Source organism: Blennius ocellaris (assembly GCF_963422515.1).
Source record: "Blennius ocellaris genome assembly, chromosome: 18".
Classification (NCBI taxonomy): domain Eukaryota; kingdom Metazoa; phylum Chordata; class Actinopteri; order Blenniiformes; family Blenniidae; genus Blennius; species Blennius ocellaris.
In genome coordinates, this window is record NC_137667.1 from 8,835,193 (window position 1) to 8,857,215 (window position 22,023).

General features: G+C 39.1%; 1 protein-coding gene across 2 annotated transcripts; it reads right to left on the reverse strand.

Moving 5' to 3' along the window:
- Nucleotides 1-14,360: 14,360 nt before the first annotated feature.
- tmem181 (transmembrane protein 181) lies at nt 14,361-20,863 on the reverse strand. Of its 2 annotated transcripts, none has more exons than XM_080514590.1 (17): nt 20,772-20,863; nt 20,392-20,495; nt 19,256-19,323; nt 18,864-18,954; nt 18,664-18,782; nt 18,329-18,445; nt 18,164-18,244; nt 17,957-18,056; nt 17,016-17,146; nt 16,835-16,926; nt 16,670-16,727; nt 16,447-16,549; nt 16,304-16,355; nt 16,129-16,211; nt 15,953-16,042; nt 15,657-15,723; nt 14,361-15,545 (listed from the first exon to the last, which is right to left on the reverse strand). In XM_080514590.1, exons 1-17 carry the CDS (start codon nt 20,777-20,779, stop codon nt 15,464-15,466), a joined length of 1,446 nt encoding a protein of 481 aa, XP_080370716.1. In that variant the 5' UTR covers nt 20,780-20,863; the 3' UTR covers nt 14,361-15,463. The 2 variants fall into 2 exon arrangements, with proteins under 2 accessions (XP_080370716.1, XP_080370715.1); XM_080514589.1 differs by having other exon boundaries at nt 14,361-15,548.
- Between the last annotated feature and the right edge of the window lie 1,160 nt (nt 20,864-22,023).

Below are 22,023 nucleotides of genomic sequence, written 5' to 3' on the forward strand. Positions count from 1 at the left end.
GTCTCTCAAACGATTCCCGGCCAAATCAACAATCGTAATGACCTGCATTTATCTCAAACTCACACAAAAGAAAAACAGTGCACATCATCTGACCAAAAATTGTTTTATTTAGGAGACAAATTGTTGGGTTTTTTTCTTCTTTTTTAAAGCTTTGGTGCAAAAAAAAGTCTTCAAATGTTGGAGTGACAGTAAAAAAAACCCTCAGGGAGACAGAATACAAAGTTTAAGACAATTTTTCCACATTATTCTTGCAAGAAGAGACAACGTCACGGTGCAACATTTGCATGATTGTCCAGCAGTTTATCTAACTATGATGTCGGACAGAACCTTCTTAAAGGCCGACTTGTTTTTGAGAAAGATCCACCTGTAGACTCTCAAGGTTACAAAAAGTAGCACAGGATTTCCAAAAGTAGCTGACACAGGTCATCCTTGAAAACCAGACTGCAAAATTACACATCATTCTCTATGAGAGAAAAACAAGACAGTTCATACGAGTTAATATATAACAGGAGATTTCTAAGTCGCAAGATTAAAATACCTGGCTCCAAACTGCACTTACATATGAGCAAATACTTGTAATGAAAGACATTTTCAGCAGTGTTATTGGTAATATGATATTTTCACCCAGTGTTAAAGGTAACAAATGATAATGTGCTCTTGAAACGCTTAAACTTATTATATATATATATATATATATACATATATATGGCTTCACAACATCATGAAATATATCAGTCTTCATTGCCCTACTAAGAAGCGAATGACCGAAGTCTGCTCAAAAACAAGAGTCCTGGAAATTTTAAACTAGAAAAGGAGAAAAGCTTTACCTTCCAGACTAACAGGTTCCAACTGTTCTTCATGACTCTGAACTGAACTGTTTAACAAGAATAAGATTCTTTGTGCTTTAGTTCCTCCCGCTTTCCATCCAACTGCCTTCCGTGTTTGGTGGGCCGAGCTTGTGGCATCATATTTAAAAAGATTTAAGACTGTAATTGCTGCCAAAACTACATCAACAAAGTATTGAGCAAAGGCTGTTATGTACATGTGATTTCAGGTTTGTTTTTGTTTGTTTTCTTTTCATATTTTGAATCAATTTGTAAACATAAAGAAACAAAACAAAACTTTGACATTGTCATTATGGAGCACGGTAGAATTTTGAGGAATCAAATTAATTTAATTCATTCTGGAATGAGGCTGTAATGTAACAAACATGTTCTGTGAATTTCTCGTGCTGTTTTGTTGTGGCTTCCAGTCACATATTTCCATTTGTGCGTACACACACACACACACACACACACACACACACACACACACACACACACACACACACACACACACACACACACACACACACTGTCTATCAGTCAAAAAATTGATGTTTTTCCGTTAATGTTTAGTTTCCACCATTGCTCACCAAAGTGGTCACAATTTAACGAAGGCAAAGCTCCAAATAACATTCCAGGCAAAAAAAATTGATTAACTGTGCTTCGTCCTCTAGTAAACATTGAAAGGCCAAAGTACTGAGGGCAAAATATCCTTCCCCTGTTTCATTGTTGGACCCGCTACAACCCTGGTGCGAGACAAAAAAAAAGAGGGCCTAACATGAAAAAGGGGAAGAAGAAAAAAGAAAACAGATCGAATTTGGTTGACAGAGTTAATAATTCTTGATCACAATGCTGCCATCCAGGATCATGGCCACAGTGATGAGCTGTCCAGCCAATGTTGGAAGTGGTAAAGATCCCTCTGGCTCAATGCCAGGAGAAAAACGTTTTAGAATTGCTCCTGCAAAGACAATATTCTCATATATTCCTATATTCCTAGTTCGTAACTGCAGTGATGTTTATAAGTGCGAGACTGTGATTTTCAGTGTTGGTTAGTTTTCATTGTTGCAGTTTAAATTAGAGGTTGGTTGTGTTTTACTGTTTAAAGAAAACACGTTTTAAAAATTCTTAGTATCTGTTTTGTGCAGTTGAACCATTGATTTCTTTTTCTGCAATCTGGAAACTGTAGGAAAATTGACAGGTTGAAAAGGGTCCAACTCTCTCAAATGACAAATATTATGGTCTAACCTTAACCTGAGACTGTAAAACATATAAAGTAATTTCCACATATAAAAAAAAAAAAACAACCCACTGACATATCAGCAAGCCATCAAGTTTATTCGTTGTTGATGTGCTATACCATGTTATTGCAGCTTTTGATAAATACAGTCCTTCAAGTATCATGTGTGACATTTTCAAAGAATTTAAAAACAGTAATATTATTTTTCTATAGTAGGTCTGGCTCAACTGACTATATAGTTTGACACCCCTCAGTTGTACCTTTCACAATAATCCAGCCGCTCCAGATGAACGGTTTTATAACATGGTGGAAATCCAAATGTGCATCTCTCACCGTATAGCTGCATGAAGGAAGAAATTACTCAATAAATGTAACTTCCTTCTGCAGTTGTGAAAGTCAGGGCGTCAACTGCAACCACATACAGATGAAACAGGCGGCAGCAGCAGCAACAGTTTCCTCCAGAGGCAGAGCAAGTTCCAGACAAGAGAAGAAACTGTGAGACTTTAAAGAAGTGAAAAGTCACTGTACTGGATTTGATAAACTTGGGTTTGACCACATGTTTAACTGCGGTATGTCAGCCTCCATGCCATGCATTGATGTGGCAGGACGGTGACTTGACACTGTCACAATATTGCAGCCATGGTAGAAGCTGGTTAATACGAGGAGTATAATTGATGAAGGATTCTGAAACTCTCTGCAAATTTTTCCACAAACTTTTGTGTTTGACCTCCATTCTGATCAGTCAACTTGTGGTTTCTGTGCTGGTGTGTGGAAAGTATTGCCGGGTTTCAGTGGTTGCATTCTTAAGGAGGCCAAACAATTACAGAATATTTTCTTGACTCTCGAGTGCCAGTAGAATTAAAATCTTCAGTAAATCCTTTTCCAACATAGCAGAAGTGACATGCACATAAACAATACATTTTTCAAGAAATTAAGTTAAATTTTTAAGCTGACCACAAAAAGGAGAAAACAGCTTTTCTTTGTACATTTTACAAAACGTAATAGCAGCATTACAGACATTTTCAAAACAAATGCAGCATTATAAAAAATACAGCTGGCAAAGTAACAGCAAAAAAATAACCTCAACTTCATCTATTATTATTCATATTGTAATAACTACAATATACAGTAATACTGACATGAGATAAAAGGGATTGAGACACTTTGAAGATGACACTGCTTGTGTGCAAGTAAGAAAAAACAAACAAACTGCTCCTTTACCGAGACTTTCTGGGAGCTTTCACTTTACTCCTCATCGAGTCCTGACAGCAGAATAAGTCACTTCGTCCACCTTTTCCTCTACGTTGACCTGAACGACAGAAACAAGTTTTTATGTGATTCACCTTGAGAAACTGTGCAGTGTTGGCAGTATATGGAGTTTTCCTTTTTACGATATTATTATTATTATAATTATTATAATTATTATTATTATTATTATTATTATTATTGTTATTATTATTATTATTAATGTTATTAATAATAATCCAGATGGTTTGTCACGCTGAAAGGACACTTATTATCAACATATTACCATTAAGTAAATGTAACTGTGTATTCCTGCACTCTATGTGTGAGAAGATGAATCTATAAAAAGAGCAAAGAGTTACATACCTTTTTCTTCTGATGGACCTTTCGATCAGAATGGTTCACGGTGGCGTAGGTCATGTTGGTCTCTGTCTCAACCTGAGTGTGAACGTACAGGTTCAAAAATAGTAAACAGCGCATTAATAACGTTTTCTGCTAAACAATCATTGCATAACATTAGAATGTCAGGGCGACAAAAAGTGCAACCTCCCACCTCTGGTTAAAGCTTGGTTAAAAACGACTTACATTTTTATTTTCAGTGGTATTGTGCTCATTTACTGTGGCGTAGGTCACGTCCGTCTCATCCTGAATGCAAACACAGGGGTTTATGAAAAATGTGGTCACTGATGATTCTTATCATGGTAAAATGGTAAAACGCTTTAATGTGCACACACTCAGATACTGAAGAAATTAGCGCAATATATTGTTGTAACTGGCAAAGGATTATGGGAAATGTGGAGCAAGTACATGAGAAGGTGTTTATGGAGTGACGGTCATAAGTGCACACATGATAAACTGACTGACAACAGAAAATCATCTATTCGTAGTTAGCCAACGTGAAAGTAAAATCTAACCAATCACGGCAAAGAACTGTATCGTCAGTCGCGAGGGCACCGTCGTTCTACTGTCAATCTTTTGAATACTGAGTTACTTGTTCATATTCAATTTGTGGAACTGAGGCGTCTATTTTTTTTTGTTTTTAATACCAAACTGACTTTCAATGAACTCGGATGAAAGTCATAATGTAGCCGTTTGCTGTTTTTAACTCACTCACAGCAGCGATATGATTCTGACTTCTGTGTCGTTCACCTCTCAGGACGAATACGCGTCAGAAACAGTTGTGAGAGAAACTGAATCCAGATCACCATGCAGAATGTGGTGGTCTTTTGTCTTGGATTATTATACTTAAATAATGAGGTGGGGATTAAAAAAATAAGTAAACTGCAGAAATGTTAGCGCATTACAATGAATTACTGCATCATAGACACTTTGAAAGTGCACAAAGTACAAAAGTCCTTATATCGCTGCATAAAGAGGGGAGCAGTTTTACCCTTTTTTTTTTTCTTGTGCTAAATTTGCTCATTTGAAGCTTCTTTAAGATTTTATTTATTAGGCCAGTGGCAATCATGAGGTTGGAAAGGCAAACTTGGAATCACAAGTTCCGTAAGTTTGAATCCAGGTCAGGACAGGTCACCACTGTGAAACCCTGAGCATGACCCTTGACCCCCCCCCCCCCCCCCCCCCCCCCCAATCTTCTCACACTATGGCGCCCCATTAAACAACATGATGTTGGATGGGGGTTAAGAAATCATTCTATCTTCTACGTTTTCTCTCAAAAAGAAGAAGAAAAGGGAAGCAAAACCATGCTTGCATTTCCTCTATGCATGCTGCAGTCTAAAAATAACAACTGGCAGAAGTAATTATCTTCAGATTCAGTTTTACAAAGTATAAGGAGGAACTGGTTGGATGGCGCTTGTATTAAGTTCTAAAGCATTTTCTGTAAATACTTACCGGGATATTGGCTGGTTTTGGAACACCTGGAAGAAAAAGTGAGATTTCATGCCTTATTCACCAGTACAATCACAGGATTACATCATGTGACGTGGGCAGAAATATTTTAATATAATTTCAACACTAAATGTTTTGAGACTGTTATGCACTGGGCTGCATTTCCAATGTTGAAGTTGTCTTGTATTATTTAGGTTAACATGCTATTATATTCTGATCTGGCCGTACTAAGACCAGGTTATAAATGACCTTTGAACTGAGATTAAAATGAAATAAAATCAGCTTGAAACCCCCGATTCAGAAAGATCCAAAGCTGACAGTGAGCAGCTCCGCCACAGTTTTCATTATTGTGACAGGTGACAAGCGATACATCAATTAAAACTTCAGTAGCTGTCCACGAGTTACTAATGTCAAGAGTGTAATCATTTGCACAGAAACACATACAATTATGTTGCATTATTCACGGCACTGTGTTATATTAGAACGAACACGGGAGGATTAAAAAATTGCAAAGTTCAAATGCTGAGCACTGAAAATTTTAATTGCCTGACTGAATAAAAAAAAAGTCAGCAAAGAGCAGAAATGAAACCTGGATGAGAGGAACATTCATTGAATCAATGTGTGATCATTACTCATGTATTTCCATTAAGGAGTGACGACACTTAAACATTCAGCCTGAGAACTATAACATCTAACAAGTGACTCCATTAAAACATATTATCAACACTATCATAGCCTTTTAAGTCATTTTTGTGAGCGATGTCAAGTAGAAATCAATGGAATTATTCACTTAAGAGCTGGATTTGTTTTGGTTTTACTGACCTTTTGTGTCTTTGGCTTTCCTTCTGCATTTCAGTGCAATAATTGCAATGACAAGTAGCAACACCAACAGTCCGACATTTCCTCCAATGATGAAGATGATGGTGTCATCACGGCCTGGCTCTATGAGCAGATGAAGGTGATTAACTAAAGCAAGCGAAGCAGCTCCTTTAGTAAAGTTTAAATTCTAAGTGCATCTTAGTTTATGTTTGCGATTGAATATGCAGTGTGTGATTGTACCTGAGGACGCAGTTGTGTGATGAGCCTGGACTTTCACAACTGTTGACTCGACATACTGGCAGGTGTATCTTCTGCTTTGTCCAGTCTGACGCTTCACAGTCAGATAAGAAGCACAGTTTGTTTGTCCTCCAGACTTGAAACCATCACCTTCACCATCCAGCTCAGCTCCCTGCTCGTCCACCCAGCGGAGACTCTTGAGTTCACAGCGTCTTTCATATCCCAGCAGAGAGCACGCTAATGTCACTTCTTCACCTTCATCTGGACCTGTGTCTGTTGAAGACGGTGAAACTTGAAGAAACCAGGCAATAACTGTTAACTGTTAAAATATCTGTTACCATCCTATTACTGTCAGATACAAAAATCATTATCTTAAAACATAAAGACGAAACACTCACTTGTCAAAATGTTTAGAAACACCTGTGTTTCCCAGTTAGGGTCCGGCCTGTATCGACAGGTGTACTGACCAGCATCCTCAGCTGTGATGTTCTTGATGAGCAGAGAGCAGTTACTGTGCAGACTCCGCCTGGCAGCTCGAGCTGAGCTCTTCTGAACTTTTCCATCATCAACATCTTTAGAAGTTCTACTTTGATCTTTGCTGTAAAGCCAGTCAATACCTGAACATCTTGTGTCAGACAATGACACCTGAAGATTAGGTAACAAGACTTCATCTCCACCGCTCTGATAGAGTTGACGTCGAATGATGTCGCCTCTGATGTCTCCTCTGATGCCTGATTTAAAAAGAATATACAGTATATAACACATTTTGAGTAAAATGGTGCAGTCCCTGTCATGTTGTCAAATATTTACATTCTAAAAGTTGGAGGAAAAAAATCAACTCTCAATCTAATCCATGAACCCAAATCGGTTTGTCTCTTCCAGTCATTAAAGTTGTCATTGAAATGTTCAACTTAAACTATTATTCACATTCTTCAACACTACTACCGCAAACCAATACTTAAATTTTCTAACACAAGTTTAATTTATGTATATATTACAAACAACCATGAAATCTATTTTAATCCCACCTTTTATCACAGTGTCCTGGATGACAAAATTATCTTTTATTGAATTCACTTTTCAACCAAAATCATTCTGATCCAAATCAAATCATTGAAATTATCATCAATCCCCAAAACCAGTCCAATTAAATCCAGCAAACAAACATAATTTAACCATGCTCACTTCATGGTTTGGATGTATATTAAACACACTGAACTACAGATTCTGCTTTCAAGTTAATTAAACTCACAAGCGCATGAAGTGTGAAGTTAAATAATGTCAACACACTTTTAAACTGGACGAGACGCCTTCACACAAACCAAATTAACCTGCACCACAATGAATAACCTAATAACCATCATCTCACAAATAAAATGTACCTGTGCAGATGAAATCGAATATTAAACTTATAAGTCTTCTAAAGGCTGCGAGACTCAATGTGATTCTCCTATAATGTGATACTCCTACAATTGTCCACCACTTCCACAGTTCAAATAAAGGTTAATAAACGTGTCACAAGTATCTTGAATATAAAAAAAACCAAAATCTTTACCTTCATTATGAAGCATAAAAACCAGCATCAGCTTGAGCAGCGTCATTTTTCTGTCATTCTGTCAACAGGAAATCGATGTGTGGATTGTTCTCTGACACAAAATGTGTGGGACACTGAGCAGTTTCCTCCTTCTGGTTGACGTATTGACGATAAAAAAAGAAAATAAACTTCACAGCCGCACCCACCACCGACGGAGGTGTCTGGAGTTTTACTACGTCTGATCAGACAAGAGCAACAATAATACATTTGCTCTGATATGTGTTGATCACAGTTATTTCTAAGTCTTGTCTTTCTTTTTTTGTTCTGATATTGTGAAATACACAGATGTGCAATTTCCACTGTGTCGTGTTCGTGGTGGACCAAAAGGAGAAGTGTGGTGTTTGGTGATAAGTCCAGAGAAAACAATCTGACACGTCTTTCAGAAGAGTACAGAGCTTTGAGTTTAAATACCGACCATGAAGAATATGTTGGAGGCACATCTCTGTAAGGAGAACCGAAATACAGTGCAGAAAATAAAAAAAAGAAAAAAGAAAAGAAAAGAAAAACGAACCAGGCTGGTGTTTGTGGTCAGAAGCCTTTAAAAGCCATCTCACAATATGTAATGGGTGAATGAGGTGAGCTATATATTATATTTTTCTGGGTATTTCATTGTTGAACAGTGTTTATCATAAAGGGTTTCGAAGGTAAGGAGAAATCCTTCATATGCTTTGTCAGTGGTTTCTTCTTCCATTACTGATCCCCAGGTTTCATCTAGTATTTCTTCTTTAAATGTCTTCATTCTGTCCTCTTGTCTTCACTCTTTTTTGTGTGGGTGTAATGTTCACTTCTTCTCTTGTACCAGCTGCCATATAGAGTAAAAACTGGTAAATAATCACTGACCTCATTGACTAATAGTCCACTTATTGTGTTTTCATAAGACGAGTAAATATATTGTTTGTTGATATAGCACTGAAGAAATCAGGAGGATTACTGTTGCAACAGCACATCATCAATATAGTCAAACTCACCTGTCTCACAACAAGGCTCAAAGAGTGTTCGTGAATTCTATCGGTTTGTGATTGTTATTTTTTTCACAGTCTCCACAGATGAAAAGAAGTTGATGATCTCCCGATTGGCGTTCTATACATGCAGTTTTTCATACCACATTTTCTTTGCCGTGGATATTTTATTATCACGTATTCCTCTTTATTTATTAATTTTTTTTAAATATCATTACACTATCATATATTTTCAAATATGTACACAAGCACCGAGGCATCATGCCACCAGCCTCACTTATTAGTCATTGTGTATGCTACTCAAATATAGTTATACCAGTCCAACAGCTTTGTCCAAAATTTCTGGTTTTACAAGAACATGATGTTCAAATTGGACTGAAGCTCATCAGAGAGGCCTCAACTATAATCGCAAATTGTCGTTTGAGTTCGCAGTGGTTTAGGATCCTCTCAGCAAGATACATGAGAAGTTCCACGTGTTAGAAACACTCCTCTATTTGACGCAATCCAATGCAACATCACTGCAAACTACAACCAACCAAATATAGACATTGTTAAAGTTAAAACCTCTGCTGATTTCACCTCAGATTGAATAATCATCACTTCTGCAAAAGCATCATTGAAGGCAAAGTTGACTTACTGTGTAATATTGTGTTATACCACAGTACCAAAAAAGTGCTTCTCATGACATATGCTACCAAAAGTATGTTTTAATGTAATAGAGCTGTTGTGGTTCTGGTTTACAGTGTCTAACGCCAGTGTCCAATCTACATAGTCACTAATGTGCTCAGTTGTGCTTATTTGAACAGAGCTGACTGATTACATAAATAGCTGTTGTTGTTGTTGTTGTTGTTGTTGTTGGGTTTTGTTTAAACTGTCTTAAGATTTGTAAAACTTGGTTTGGACTGAAATGTAAAGGCCTGAGACTTACTTGCGACTTGTAAAGCAGTGGCTGAATCGTCTCTCTGTGTTTACCGTGTGATTGACATGTGACTTGTTCAGTGTGTCGCCGGCCTTCAGCCAGGGTGAGGGGAAATCACCTCCAACATGCTGGAGTTGGACCACAGTGAAGACAATTATATTACCTTCAGTTCCAAAAATGTGCCTTATCGTTCCCTTTGTTGTTGTTTTTTAAAATCATGATTTCCTTTCAAACGTGACAACACATTATCCATGGTGGTAAATAACTTTGCTCAACCCCATTCATCAACTTCACATCAACAGCAGCGTCACATCGAGCTTTCCTCCTTTCTTGTTCTTTCTTCTATTTGTTTTTCTTTTAAGGTGGGAATGGTATGGACTGGCTGTAGCCAGCAGATGGCGATAGTGTAACTTTATGGATGCAAACTGCAGAAGAAGAAGAAGAAGAAGAAGAAGAAGAAGAAGAAGAAGAAGAAGAAGAAGAAGAAGAAGAAGAAGAAGAAGAAGAAGCAGAAGAAGAAGAAGAAGAAGCCCGTTCATCAATACCGACCACAAAATACTTGAATATTCAAACAGACATCTTTATTTGTACGTGCGCATTTCAGCAACAACACAACTCAAAGTGGTTCAAATCAACAAACCTCAACTCAATGACGTAAATAAAGTAAACAATAAGGTGAAAATAAAAACATAAAGAAATACTAGAATCTAAAGACCAAACAAAATGCATAGCAGTAGAATTATAAATGTAGAAAATACAGAGCATCATTAAATCCTAACAAATCTATCCATCCAGCTTTTAATGTCACGACACGACACAATAATGTATGTAAACATTATGAAGACGGAACTAAAGAAACAGATGAGTCATTTTCCAAATAAGTAACTGTAACCAAGCCATGCTTTTCAGTACACAACACTTTTTTAAAAATGACAGTCCAGACATGTTTCATTTCATTAATCTTTACTGGCTATATTTGTCTGATGAAAGTCTGTTGTTTTTGTTCAAATTGTCTAAAAATAGTTGATTAGACTCGTGTCAGTGTCCATTTTTACTCTGAGGTTTTCTGGCTTTTTTTGCAGACTTTAATCTCATAGATTAAAAGTGAGCAGTGACTATTTAACTCTTCTTAAGATCTGAAAACTACAACCTGCAACCTCATCTGCATGAAAGACACATTAATCCTAAATTCTGTGAACATGTCCAATTTTTCAAGGAGGAATCAAAACAATTGGAGAAGAAGATGGAGACTTGTTGCTGGAGTTCACTGCAGTTTGGACGGGGATCGACAGCTTTCATCATCCTTGGCGTAACGAATCTGTAAAACATATAAAAATCTCAATATGAGACTTTTAAGGAACTAAATAAACTACGGCGGTCAAATACAAAACTTAAATTTTTTTGTTGTTTTGTAGTTTGTGTTATGACCTGAAAACTTGAAGGTAAATTGATAATTATAAGACCAAATTGTTTGTTGTATTGTGATGAAGTTTCTTGATATAATGTAAAATGCTTGTCATTACATTAAAAGCCGCTGATTAGTCTGCTTTTGCAGCGCTGTACTTCTCTGGACTATGTGAATGTCGTCTCGAAATTAATTAATAAGTATAAACTGGAAATACATAAATAAAAATACTTAACGAGTTATTCAGCTAAAATAAACTACAAACTTGAGCAGCTTTGCTAGAGGGTCATCTTCACAATCTGTATTGATCACTTGTGACCAACTGAATGATCTCATAAGCAAGTGACACAAACTATTCCTCTTTTTCTGCATTTAAAGAATATGTTCATTTAATGTTGCAGTTCAATCTGTTTTTTAAATACTCACACGGGTGTCTTTGAGCTGCCTGGTGCTTCCTGCAAACACATCCAGAGTCTTAACCGAAGTTCAGATTCATGGCTTCAGTCAAATTATAATAGGATGTGAAGTGTTTCACCTCGTCCTCTGATGATCAGAGCTGTGATGAATAACATGAGGATCAATGATGAGATGCGCAGAGCCAACATGACGTAGCTCAGAGGAGACCAGCCTGTGGAATCTGCATGCAAAATACAACTCACCCTGATATTTACACATTGGATGATGAAGATTGTGCCTAAAAATCTGATCATCACTGAGTGATTTGTAAGCAAACTATTACATTCTTAAATAAGAAGGCAGGGGTTTTTTACTACAGTAAAAATATGTCAGTAGAAGAAGGACAATGTAGGGATACCGTGTGAATTTCAAAGTGTGTCAGATTCTTCTTGAAACAGTCTTGAAACACTGACCAATACATTTTCTAAGGTTTATGCAGTGTGTGATTGTACCTGAGAACACAGTTGTGTGATGAGCCTGGACCTTCACACCTGTTGACTCGACATACTGGCAGGTGTATCTTCTGCATTGTCCAGTCTGACGCTTCACAATCAGATAAGAAGCACAGTTTATCTGTCCTCCATACTTGATACCATCACCTTCACCATCCAGGTCAGCTCCCTGCTCGTCCACCCAGCGGAGACTCCTGGGTTCACAGTGTCCTTCATATCCCAGCAGAGAGCACGTTAATGTCACTTCTTCACCTTCATCTGGACCTGTGTCTGTTGAAGACGGTGAAACTAGAAGAAACCAGGCGGAACGTTTTTGCTGCCATAAAAAAGTGGAACTTATGTATGTGAAATGTTTCCAAATTAAAACATGAAGCCTGCAAATAACGAAGATTTCATGTAGTGGTTTTTTTTCTTAGCTGAGATTTTTACTTTACTATTCTTATACAAAGACGTCATCATGGGATTGTTATCTGCTAAAACATCACAAAGTGAAAACACTCACTTGTCAAAATGTTTAGAAACACCATAGTGTCCATGTTCAGATCTGGGAACCTGTGCCATGATAACCTGTATCGACAGGTGTACAGACCAGCGTCCTCAGCTGTGATGTTCTTGATGATCAGAGAGCAGTTACTGTGCAGACTCAGCCTTGCAGCTCGAGCTGAGCTCTTCTCAACTTTTCCATTACCGACATCTTTAGAAGTTCTACTTTTATCTTTGCTGTAAAGCCAGTCAATATTTGAGCATCTTGTCTCAGATAATGATACCTGAAGCTTAGGTAACAAGACTTCATCTCCAGGTCTCTGATAGAGATGCCAAGAGACCTCTCCTCTGATGCCTGATGTAAAAGGAAAACCACATATAACACATTTTGAGTTAAATAATACAGTCCACATCATGCTGTTCAAAACTAGGCCCAAAACTTTGTTAGAAAAATAAAAAAAAATGTTGCATGAAAACCTTTCAGGTCCAAATAAGACTCATTTCTTATACATTTGAGGGTTTGTGTCGTCACGTAACAGCTTTGGCTCTTTTTAATGCTCACAGTCCATCAGTGAATACAGAAACACAGAGTGACAGTAATGCCTACAGATCATGATTCACCAACCAGCCTCACGAGAATCTCTTTGGGCTTCTGAACTCAGCCAGAGAACTTGGAAGAAAAATCCCAGGTCCAGGGAGAACATATGCAAACTCCACACAAAACGTTACCAAGTTCAAAACTTCCATCCTGCGTTTTGGTCAAGATATTTTTTTTTTAGATATTGTCAAAACCAATTATTGGACTGTTTACAACATATAGGGGAAAAAAGATAATAATTTGAATACGAGATAGAACAAAACAAAACTTGAAATTTCAGCAATTACCTTCAAACTGAAGCAACAAAACGAGGACGACTCTCAGTGAAGCCATTTGACGTATGATCATTTGAAAGTGAAGATTATCTGATGCAGAAGTAAAAAAAAAAAAAAGAGAGGCTAAAAAAAGCCATGAGGTTTCCCCTTTATTTGGTAGTTTTTATGGTTGTGAAACTGCACCTCTTCTCACTTGGTTGATAGAAAATCATTTAGAGTGAGTTTAGAAGACACGTCCTTGTTATGGAAGTGTTTTCTGAGTAAAATAAGATGCACTCATCACCAGAGGTGGCAAACATATGACAATATACTCTCATCCTTTACTGAAGTCAAAATGTTTCTGCTCCAGTACAGAATTAAAAATGAAATATTTATCTGACGCACGACGCTTTCAGAACGTTACTGTAAAGAGACACGACATGACTATTGCTTGTAAAGCGTTGTTCCAACTATTTGTAATGACACTGATCAAGAGTCAGCGGCACCGTTAGTCTATTTGGCTGCTCGGATTTTTGTTCTGGTCAAAACGAAAAGTGGCTGCATCTTGCACAATAGTGTTTCACATCAGATGTTCTTCAAGCCACTGTGATGTGCTCACGCCCAAGACAAAGATTTACCTCAACCCTTCACGTTTACAAATGAACCTTGAAGGAGACATTTCGGCCCCGTTTACACACTTTCAAGCAAAAACACAAATAATTTGTTGTTTTTGAGTGTCCGTTTAAATGACAATGGCCCTTGACCCTACTAAAGAGTAAATAGTTCTGCACTTGTTCAAGATGTACGATAATAACGTTAGACTCCAGGCTATCATGACTCTGTAGTTTTACAGTATAGTTGAGTCAACAACAATCCAAATTTGTTTTTTTCTCTCGAGTCAGAAGCAAACATGAGTAAACTTTGTGAACACATCGCGATACATTTAGCTATACTGCTTACAGTTAGAGCAAATGTGATGTGCTACAGTAAAGTGCAATTAACAGGACTGGTATTTGTATATAGTCAACTTTATTTACACTTGACATGAAACACCTCCATGTACAGCGTCTATGAACGAACAAATATTTCAAAAAAACACCTTTACCCAAAAAAAGCCACTTCCACAGTGAAAGTGAAAAACATGTACATTTCAGTGTAATCTTTTACGAAGCCGAGACCACAGCTCATTTAATGAAAAAAGAGGAAAACGACTGAGTGATGTCAGGACAAGGCACCAGTTTCCATTAAAATACAGATTTGTAAAGAACAGAAATACCTTTTGTGTTGGATTGTTTTCTATTCATCAGCCTCAGTTTCAGAAAACAAAAGGAGGGGGGGGGAAAGTCCCACACTGTTGGCAATGTGTGCAAAGTTATGGTTAAAAAATTATATGTTTAACAAAAGGCAACATTTATTTGGCCAATGGTGGAAGTACTGTACATGCTGGGATATGAAATGTTCATCATGATCGGTCAGTAGTCCAAAAATCCATCAAACCGTGGAGTCGGGTCAGTGTCAAATCACTTTTTGGCAAATAAATACAATTCTTGAAAAGTGCAATTACAAAGCTGTTTTCCACAGAAATGAAGAGGAGTGGAACCTTGTTAAGGCTCTCTCTGAACGTTTTTTTTTCTTTTACAGCTCAACCTCAAATAACTGGTCCAAAACAAACCGTTGTTATTCTCACGCTGTCAGAGAGCGAAAAAGGAATGATGTAAACACAAGAACACAGGAATACAACAGTGGTTTAACACAAAGCAGTAAACAGGACGACTCCGCTCAAGAATGTCCCAGTTTGTATGTTTTCTGATCACTTAGAATTACAAGGTTTGAAAGTAATGCTCCTTACCAGCAGATAAAGTTCAGAAACAGATCAAATCATAACCGTTTAAATGAATCCCGTGGAAAAGAAGAAAAAAAAAAGAGTGGCGCCATACAACCACCACTGAAAGAACAATACATTCAATAGACATGTAATTCATCCTCTTAAAAATATATGTATGTACACTTAAAGAATCTCGTTTTCTTTAACCGATGCAAACGCAGCATATTCGCACAAACGATTTGCGAGCGACGGGTTTTTTTCTGAGGATGTAGAACGCAGGATGAATGAAACGCCACCCCGAGGCACCATCAGTCGCTGTCACTCTCATCCTGGTACTTGGCGGTTGCTTTGATGGCCCGTCCGTTTTGCAGAGGCATGTCTTCATAGTCACTTCTTGACAAACGCAGAAACAAGGTTGAGACGGGGCTCATTCGTACATCGCAGTGGAGCATTTACAGAACGAGTGCAATTCAAGAGAAAGAGCGTGAGCAAGACGCGTACCCGTATATGACTTCGTCGTCGGAGTCATTCAGCATGGAGAACGCTGGGTTGTCCTTCAACTGGGAGTCTGGGAAGACACAACGAGTGGGATCGATCCATTATCTTTTCACTTAGCGCCTCCCAGGCATGATTCACCACGCAGACGTTTATTAGTTTGACTTTAAATATTTCTGGTTTGACATTCCCCTTCATTTAATTTGTGATGTTTGCTGTTAGTCAAACACCAGAAGCAGGAGGGTTGTGAGGGGGGGGGGCGGTCTAACGTACATCTCTGCAGAGTGCGATGTTGTACCTACCGTAAAAAGCGTTTTTCGAAGGAGAGTACACAAATGCTAAAGTGTACAGGTAAAAGTTGAGTAGGCCATAGAAGGATAAAAATTCAGCTGGTATGTCTGGAGTTAAAGAATGAAGTGAATTGAAGACGTCAAGGTGACGCGAACGCAATTAAAAACAAACACGGTTGAAAGGATATAGTTCTGGTAATGAGTTGACAATTCAGCCACAAAATTGTCTTGAAGAGCCTTGGCTCCAAACCTCAGATAGAGGATCACCACACTGGAGGAAAAAAAAAAAAGAGGGGATCAAATGATGAGAACTCCACTTTTTCCAACGGTTGAAACGACATCCCGGTGTGAGGTCGAACGAACCTTATAACCAGGACCACAAACGTGATCGCGGTCAAAAACTTGAGGCGCAGATCTGGGGATTTAAAAGACCGCTTGTTAACATTTGAAAAGGAAATGCTGAGAGTTGCGCTGTACGCAGAGAGACAAGGTTAAAGCTGCGGTACCCGAGTAAGGCATGTTCTTAAGCTCCGAACAGGCTCTGACAATCAGGAATATCAGGTACAGGATGTAGATGGCAATCACAACCAGGAAGAAAACCTTCATTCCCTGGAGAAACGACAAAAGGCCTGATTAAAAGCTGGGATACCCCATTAAAAAAACTAAAACTCCCCATGTTCTCTTATCACGGGTTGTTCACAGTCTGAACAAAAAAGCTACTGCTCTCACCTGAAAGTTTGCTATGTCCACTTTGTATCGATACGTTGGATCCTGGAGCTCGTAAACCCTGAAACGTCAAGGCAAGCAGAGTGGATCCTCTCAGTCGCGTCAGAAATTAATCAGTGGAGAACGAATCAAAGACCCACGTGAGCCGAGTGCCGACGCCGTACGTACGTTTGCCATATGCCAAGTGTGACGGCCGAGAGCCACAGGAGGCCGACGACGATCAGCTTTGGTAAGTAGAACGTGAGGAACTTCCTCTCGCCCTGCACAGGCGGGAAACAACACGCCTGTAACGAGCTGGGAAACGTAAACCCCCAGGGAGTGAACGTGTAAGAGTGGGAAGTTCACCCACCTGCACTCTGATGCCATGGTACACGCAGAGCCAGAAGAGCAGCAGAGCGCACAGGAAGAGGGCCTGGAAGAAAGCGTCCAGCGTCCCTGGAAACCAGCTGTTCACCAGGAAGGACAGCGGGAAGAAGGGATCTGAACACATGATCAATAAGACGGTTTCTGAAACAAGCGCCGTGAAGCAAGAAACACTTTAAATCACATTTAAAAAAAATATCCAGAGCGAATAAATAGCAGGGATCATGTCAAAAGATAGTCGATGACATTGGCTGTATGTTTGTAGCTGCTGCCCCCTGGTGGAGGACTTCTGTTAGGACTGACAAGCGGCGTTTCACCCTCGTGGAAACATTTCACTATTGTCGTCTTGCTGTTATTTTAAATCCCATTTAGTTCACTAATTAAACTAATCTGCGTTACATGTTGAAGGAAGTGTTGAGGCCAGATGCATAAATATATTTTTAATAATCTAAAAAAACAACAACAACAAAAACAATAGTCATGTGAACTCAAAACATCTGTTCCCAGCTGTACCCAGAGGGCAAACAGGCTATTTATGGAAGAGGCAGCGGGTCTTTACACTGTATAGAGGAATAAAAACAAAAAACTCATACGACAATAAACTTGCTTCATGGGGATTTCTTATATTTAGTGTTTATAGTTGAGACAAAGTGGAAAACTGGTCTTGTATCATTTCTAAACTTGCGTAATAAAAATGCCTTTTAAAATAAGATGTTTACAGACCCACATGGGTGTTTATCATGCATGACGACGGAACAATCTCTAGATGATCTCTTGATGAGAACCACTTCATATCACAAACTGCTGTCAAGTATTACATGATAATGTGTGATTGTCCGTCTCTGTGTGTTTGCCATGTGACGGACACTTTACCTGTCCAGGGTGTAATCTGCAATCTGTAATCTAGAGGATGGGAGAGGAACTGACCATTGTACAGCAGCAGCAGCGGAAGTAGAATGGACATCCACTTCTGCTCTATGCCCCAGTCTCTCATTGAAAACTTCCTCAAGGAATGAGCAAACAAACACTGGGACATACAGGGAAAATGTATTTTTCAAGAAAGCATTCAATCCAACCGACTTGTGCGTTTTGTCAAGTTAATGTTTAAGGACGTAAAATAAACCTTGTTCTTACCGTCACCATGAAGGTCAAAACCACAAAGACGAAGCGGAACCAGATTTCCACTTGCGAGAAGGTCGGATTGTACGTTTTCCACTGAGAAGGAAGGAGAAAACAAGCGTGACTCCTTCCAGCGCCGACGACTGGACACATATCAATAGATCAGCGGCGTTCACTCACCACAAACTTGACCTTGATGTCATATGTGATGTTTTCCAGGCCTTTGAAGCTGACCACCACCTGGTACTGGGTGTAGTTCAGGTAGGCCAGATGCAGCACGATGATCTCGTCACATTTCTGGAGGGCGCGACAAAAATCAGACGCCGCGTGACTTATGTGATCAAACTGGAATTACTACATGTTCGATAACAGATCCCCCCAGGGGAAGAAGAAGAAGAAAAAGAAAATCATTGCTGTTTGGAACAGGTTGTTTCACCAGCCAAACAGAACCGTCACTGACATGAAGTGGTACAGAAGACGAATGGGTGAAAGTTGCTCGGCGTGTCGATACGTACAGCCCCGCAGTGTAGCGTCCGAGCTTTCTGCTGAGCGTTGCTGCTGTGCGTCACGCTGGCGTCCTGCATGACTCCCTTCAGCCCGACGCTGATCTCAAAGCGCTGCTTGAAATCCCCCACTAAGCAAAGACATTTCACAGTGGCGGTCACCGACTCGAAGGCGACCGCAAACGCATCGTCAAGCCATTTTCTCTCCTTACTGTTGCTGTTTTCGGCTTCCATCACGCAGGTGAGCCACAGCTGCTGGTTGTAGGTGGTGAGAGGAGGGGAAACTAGATTGAAGGGCCCAGTCTGCAAGTACACATCAAATTGAAATCAGTAAAAGAAAAACATTCATCTGTATCCCTCCTTCTCCATCTCCTTATTGATCTCCCTCACAAAGGCTTTCAGAACGCTGCAACCGCAAAAACCCTCTCCAGCCCCCACATATATCCTGTAGAGAAACTACAAATTCCTATGGTGCACATTCAAACCATAATCACTGCTGCACATAGTGAATACATATCACTCTGAAAGTCACGAACGACAAAAAATGTTTGTTTTTACTTACATATCCAAACCAGACACCTTTTCATTTTGAGTAACGTCTTACCTTAACGGAGACATTTTTCACGAGCAATTGATCACCATTGTGTTCTTGCTCAGCAATAATCCTTGGGCCTGCAGAAAGGAGGACAACATTGTTTTTCAAAGAGTCAAACGACAGTTCATCAAGAATCCAAAGATAATTGGAAAAAGAGAAAGTCGGTGGAGAAAACGCACAGAAAAGAGCAATTTCAGGTGGGTGAAAATGTCCCGCAGACGATTTCAGTACAATTTTGACCACAAATCTTAATAAACACGACGCACTACAACAGTAGTTCTCAAACTGTGGTGGTATGTGGAGGAAAGTCTTTTTGTTTTTCTTGTGACAATGTACCCAATTTGAAAATGTCTAATATTATGACAATGATATATATTTCTATGCAGAAAATGAATTGACAGATGGATGTTTTGTCACCCACTATTAGTATGTATTCTTAATGTTCTCCTGGGCTGTATTTATAACAATCAAAGATGTGTAGCACCTTCTAAATAATGGGTTTACGAGCTGTGGCTTTGTACAGAGCAGCTGTGGGTAGAAAATTGACCAATAAATAATTCTTCCTAGGTCAACGTGTGCCAACATCACTTGTGGTGTTACTGAGAGCAGTGCTGCTAATACAGTCTCACAGCTGCAGGGAGGACGGACCTGCAATAAGGAGCCTGTCGCTGAAGGAGCTCTCCAGTGTCTCGGGGTGTCTTTTATTGGGACGGGAGTCATTGTTCATTAGAGAAGACAGCTTAGCCATCATTCCCCCCCTCGCCCACCACTTCCACTGGGTCGAGGGGGAATCCCAGGAGTCAGGACTAACCTGGCCTTCTTAATCTACATTAATTGGCAAAGGATGAAGGTTGCCAGCATCACTAGGGGCCCAAACCCCCACCTGAAATCCTCTGAACCAGCCCTAACACAGTAGGACTCATGAAGCACTATGGCAATATGGAAAACACTGCATGTGCATAATATTTCATTGTTTCAGTTAACAAGCACACATGCATAAAACAGTAGAGGACAGAAGACTAGTCAGTATTTTCAACTCATAAGGCAAAGACGAGTCAATGATTGTATGTCTTTTTCAGAACAAGTCAGAGTGTTCAGAGTACATATGTGCAGTGATGTCTATCAGGGATGTTTATGAGCCTCACCTGCAATCCCGATAAAGACTGTGAGGCCGAAGCAGATGAGAAACACCACGAAGACCAAGACGAAGTGTCTTTTGGATAAAGTGTAGAGCCGCATGGGAGCCAGTCTGACACAGAAGAGCAAACACGTGTGTTAACACACCCTGGATAATCCACACCTATGAGAGATTAAGCCGAGTGGGACGATTTCACTCAGGGAATATTAATCCCGAGGCTGATATTCTGGATTGACATCCTGCTCGGATGTCAACACTGTTAGCATCAGTGCTAATCTGAGCTAGCAGTGACAGAAGGTAAAAAGAGTTATTTTAACACCGATTCGAACACGTCTGGACACCGGCGACACATATCGAGTGTGTCCGCCACATACACCGCACACTTACAGCTCCATTTCTGTGGCTTCGCAGTCTCTTTGACGAGAAAAGAAACGCTAAAACACTCGCAGCGGAGCTACATCCGTGTTTCCACATCAGCCTGCGACAACTGGGTGATGACGTCACCACGTGGGCGCGGCCAGTTTGGGTGACGTCAGCGTAAAACGAGTTTGATTTTATTATTTTGATTGTTTAATTATTTATTAAGCTAACACGAATTTCAACGCTTTATGACACCCACGTACATTTAAATGTGTTTTAAAATGAAATAATATTTTTTTTTTTAAATGACACACACTCTTAAAAATACTTAAATCCCGAAATAATTATGAAAATATGATGAGATTACTTTACTGAAAGTCAGATTTTGCTCAAGTCTTCTGAAAAATCACCTTAAACATCACCCCAAAAGGTTGTGATGATGTGGACAATGTAGAGGGGGAAAAAGGCCCATAAACCCTGTTTATGGGTCTGTACAACACATCAGATGTGGACATTTAGAAATGTTACCATTTCATTAAAAAATTGTAATTCATTTTGAATTTAATAGCAGTGACACAGATTGAAAAAGTTGGGACAGAAGAAACAAAGGGAGCTGGAGGTTTGCATTTCTGGAAGAAAATGCATATATTTATATGCAGCTGAACGAAGCTGAACTGTAATAACATAAACTGTAATGTTCCCGGCCACAAAGGCAGTCAGCTGGGTACCACAGCCGTAGGGACCCAACATAGCCAGAAAGTGCAAAAAAAAAAAAAAAAAGCTGCACATTTTGATATTTGAATGGTTCAAATCGGTTAAAGATTGTAGGAGAAGCATGCCTAAAAACGTACAGAATAGTAATAGTAATAATAATAATAATAATAATAATAATAATAATAAAGATTTGTGGCATTCACATAATTAATGACATACAAGTTAAAGCTGTACAGTGCAATTAAAGTGGCTGCTTTATTTTTGTGGCTGTTGCTCTTTTAAAGTCAGCTTTTTGCTTTTAAATCAATATTATCCTGCAGACTAAAGAGATCTGGCCATATGATCCGTTATCAGAACAATTTCTCAGACTGTTGTTTAAAGCTCCAATACAAACAGCGCTGCTGTCAGTGTGTTTCGTTATGTTGCCTAAATTAGTTATACAGCAGTACAAAAAACGTCAACACATCAAGTTTTTTGAAAGGATAAAATTGCATTTTAAAAATCCTCATCAGGTTTGGTCGAATCACACACGTAACACATGCTTTGCAGTTTTTGAGTCATTTAT